Here is a 3767-nt window from a genome sequence, read left to right as displayed (position 1 = left end):
GTCATCAGTGAGAATTTACGACTGGTCAACAAAAGCACGTGATTCCCAAACGCACCCCCCACCCCACCCCCATATTTGGCCGCATACATAGCAAAAACGAAGTACAGTGCATCGCTATAATTCATTAATACATCATAAATCCTCAAGCACAGGGGTTATAACGACCACGAGCCCCACAAATCAAGCCCTCCAAAATACAACCCAAATGAGTTCTTACTTTGTAAACTCGTTCTCAGGACGCTATCCTAATGCCCCAGACTATCAGCTGTTAAATTATGGGACCAGCAGTTCCATGAACGGATCTTATAGAGATCCAGGCAACATGCACGCCGGCTCTTACGGTGGATACAACTACAATGGGATGGATCTGAGCATCAGCCGTTCGACCTCCTCCTCCAGCCACTTTGGAACGGTTGGGGAGAGCTCCCGCGCCTTCCCTGCCCAAGCCACGCCAGAAAGCAGGTTTAGACAGGCGTCTAGCTGCTCCTTGTCCTCTCCCGAGTCCCTCCCTTGCACCAGCAGCAGCAGCAAGAACAACAACAGCGGCAGCAACGGCGAGAGCCATGGAGGCAAAGCTGCCTCGTCTTCCCCCACCGACCAGGCTGCCTCCTCCAGCGCCGCCAACGCCACCAATTTTACAGAGATAGACGAAACCAGCGCGTCCTCGGGAACCGAAGAGAGCAGCTCCCAAGTCAACAGCAGCGTCGCCAGAGCCCAGACAGACTCCATCGCCACGACCACGCCGGCCACAGAAGGGCAGAGCCCACAGATATTCCCCTGGATGCGAAAACTTCACATTAGCCATGGTACTAAGCTCCCTTTTTTAAAAATTTCGGGGTTGCATGTATGTACAGATGCGAGATGTACAGATTTACATAGACAGGAGACGGACTTGGCAGGGCAGATTGGGGAGGGGGAGGGGAGATGGGGAGAGAACACAGGCGCTGGCCAGACCTTTCGCAGGGCTCTGGGTTGCTTCTCTTCCGGTTTCAATCAGAAAGTACCTTTAAAAAATTTTTAAAAATGCTCGACTCTGAAAGATTTTCATATTCCAGTGTAGTTTTTTTAAAATCCTCTTTTTTAAAAAGAGATAACTCGGAGTGAGGAGACAGGAGGTTGTAATAATAATAATAATAATAATAATAATAATAATAATAATAATAATAATAATAATAATAATAATAATAATAATAATAATAATAACGCGTATAATGTGTATAATGATAGGAAGTAGAGAGGAGGAAAGAAATGGGCCGTCTTTTAATATATATATATATATATATATATATATATATTTATTTATATATTGCTCTTTTAGACACGGATGGGTCTGTCAACCTCCCCCCCCCCCGCAACTCACACACATTTTAGTGGCTGCGGTGACAATGTGGGGATAATGGCAAACTCTTTTTGCCTCCCTTCCCCCACGCTGAAATGAAAGACCACATTTCAAAGGAGAATTTAGAGTTGCCGAGTTTGAAGGGGGGGGTGAATATCGACTGGCTTAGCACGCCAATGCTAAGCACATTTAGGCGACAGCAAGCCCCGAAGATTTCTCTGGAACTTGCTTCCAGTGAAATGTGTCAATGATCTAGGGGTGGGGAGAGACAGTTATAGGGGATGGGAAAGGATCAGTTATGCAGTCTCTAGCCTGTCTTTCTGCCTGCTGCTCTGTTTAGATCCACGTATATCCATAAATGTACAGAGCGGAGTTTTCAGACTTAAAATGCTAATGCTGCCGTCTTGCGTTCTCTTACTTGGGAGTAAGTACCGTGGAATGAGTGGGGCTTACTTCCGAGTAAACCATGCATAGGCTCCAGCTGTGGATGATCTAAACTTGTTTTGGGATATGATAAAGAGAATGGAATGCAGGAGGGGGGAAAGATAAGAGGCAGACAGACCAAGCTATACCTAAAATTAGGTGAAATTAAGGGCTGGAGTTAGAAAATTAAAATGATGAATAGTTACAGGGTTCTAGGGAGGAAAGGAAAGTGTGCACGTGTGCTGCGGTGGGGGGGGGTCTTTTTTGCAAGCACCCTTCCCAAGGGCCATTGAAACAAATGCGAAGGGTGCCATTGTTCTGACTCTGCCGCAAATAAAGAAATAAAAATGAGACCAGCAGAACCCCAAATGTTGTCCCTGTATTATTATTCAGATATGACTGGACCGGATGGTAAACGAGCCCGGACGGCGTACACTCGCTACCAGACCCTGGAACTGGAGAAGGAGTTTCATTTTAACCGCTACCTCACCCGCCGAAGGCGAATAGAAATAGCCCACGCGTTGTGTCTCTCCGAAAGACAGATAAAAATCTGGTTCCAAAACAGGCGGATGAAGTGGAAGAAAGATAACAAACTCAAAAGTATGAGTTTAGCGTCTGGTGGGAGCGCCTTTCAGCCATAAATTACACCAAGGAGGGCATATGAAGGCATGAGAAGGTGGGGGGGGGGGACAAGCCAGCAAAGTTTAAAACAAAAGAAGCAACAGCCAGTCCTTTGAAAAGTTCCAAGTACGGCCAACTGAAGCACTTTCCAGTCCCATTGCTGTTGGTTTGGTTTGTTTTGATTTGTTTTTTGTAATGGAACATCTTCCTTGGTACTACGATCCCAGGACCGCGTCCTTTGCTGCGATCCCTCCCCCTTAAATTAAAAAGAAGAAGGAAGTTATTTCCAGAGGCTTCTTTAATGATCTAAGTGTTCTAAATGTTTGTGTCCGTGCTATAATGATGCTTTCTGGAAAAAGCTAGCATGTTTGTTTTTAATTTTTGTCCTTTTAAAAAAATGTGCGCTCTTTTAAATGTTATAACTTATTTATAATGTACTGAGGAAATGGGAAGAGGGGTTCTTTTTAAAAGTGTATAGCTTTCGGAGAGACTCCTATCTCTTCCTTTTTTTCTCGAGTCGGAGCATCCTGTATGTGAGGAGAATTTTAAAACATCAGCCACAAAAAAAGGTTTTTTTTTTTTTAAAAAAAAAGAAGATTACAATATATCTATATATAAGCTCATGTATCTTTCTGTCTTTGAAAGTGTCCAGTCTGTGATTCGGTCCATATTTCCGGCCTGCCTTGAATCTCAGGGCAGTTCTGAGACTTTTTTTTTAATGTGGGTGAAGTTCACTTTAAAAGGGTATACGATTGGACCAACCATAGTATGTTGAAAAAATGTTTGTAAATACTAGACATATTTCTGCAGTGACTAATAGGAAGTTTTAGTGGGCAGGGTGAATTCCGTGTTCTGTGTATCTGAAATGGCATTCGTCAAGTCTAGCTGCCTGTTTCATCTTTGCCAAGACGCTTTTCGTATGCATTGTAGCCTTAACTTGAAGTCAAATAAACGTTACTCCTGACAGGAAAAAAAAACCCTTCACACCTTCTTTTGTATTTTCTTGATACCGCACCGTTAGAAAGTCGCAACACCCAAGTCGCTCCTAATCTCATACACTTCAAAGCCACCGAAAGTCCTGTCTTCACACGACGGAAGCCAAGTTCTCCTAAAGGCCTTTGCCTAACCTTACAACATCTCGCTTCAGACAGTATTGCTGTTGCGCAGCAAAACACAACCCAAAGTAAAAGAAAACAGCCCCTTGTCCTCTTCCCAAACTTGGCTTCCTTCTTTTACACCCCAGCCCTGACCCGTGTTTACTCGGCAACCAGTACCCATTTGTTTCAATGGCACTTACTTCGAAGTCACCGTGCTTAGGACTGCAACCTAGAAACCTCCATAAACCAAGCCATTTGGAGGACAACTAGACTTTTTCTTAAACAGG

At 44.2% G+C, this 3767-nt stretch overlaps 1 protein-coding gene across 2 annotated transcripts; it reads left to right on the top strand.

Moving 5' to 3' along the window:
* Positions 1-205: 205 nt before the first annotated feature.
* Positions 206-3354, top strand: HOXB5 (homeobox B5). Of its 2 annotated transcripts, XM_054993524.1 has the most exons (3): positions 206-806; positions 1608-1610; positions 2156-3354. In XM_054993524.1, exons 1-3 carry the CDS (start codon positions 206-208, stop codon positions 2401-2403), a joined length of 852 nt encoding a protein of 283 aa, XP_054849499.1. In that variant the 3' UTR covers positions 2404-3354. The 2 variants fall into 2 exon arrangements, with proteins under 2 accessions (XP_054849499.1, XP_054849498.1); XM_054993523.1 differs by lacking the exon at positions 1608-1610.
* The last annotated feature ends 413 nt before the right edge of the window (positions 3355-3767 follow it).

The sequence above is a fragment of the Eublepharis macularius genome, chromosome 12 (genome assembly GCF_028583425.1).
Source record: "Eublepharis macularius isolate TG4126 chromosome 12, MPM_Emac_v1.0, whole genome shotgun sequence".
NCBI classification, from domain to species: domain Eukaryota; kingdom Metazoa; phylum Chordata; class Lepidosauria; order Squamata; family Eublepharidae; genus Eublepharis; species Eublepharis macularius.
Note: the sequence above shows the minus strand (reverse complement) of the source record. Positions and strands in the feature narration are given on the sequence as shown.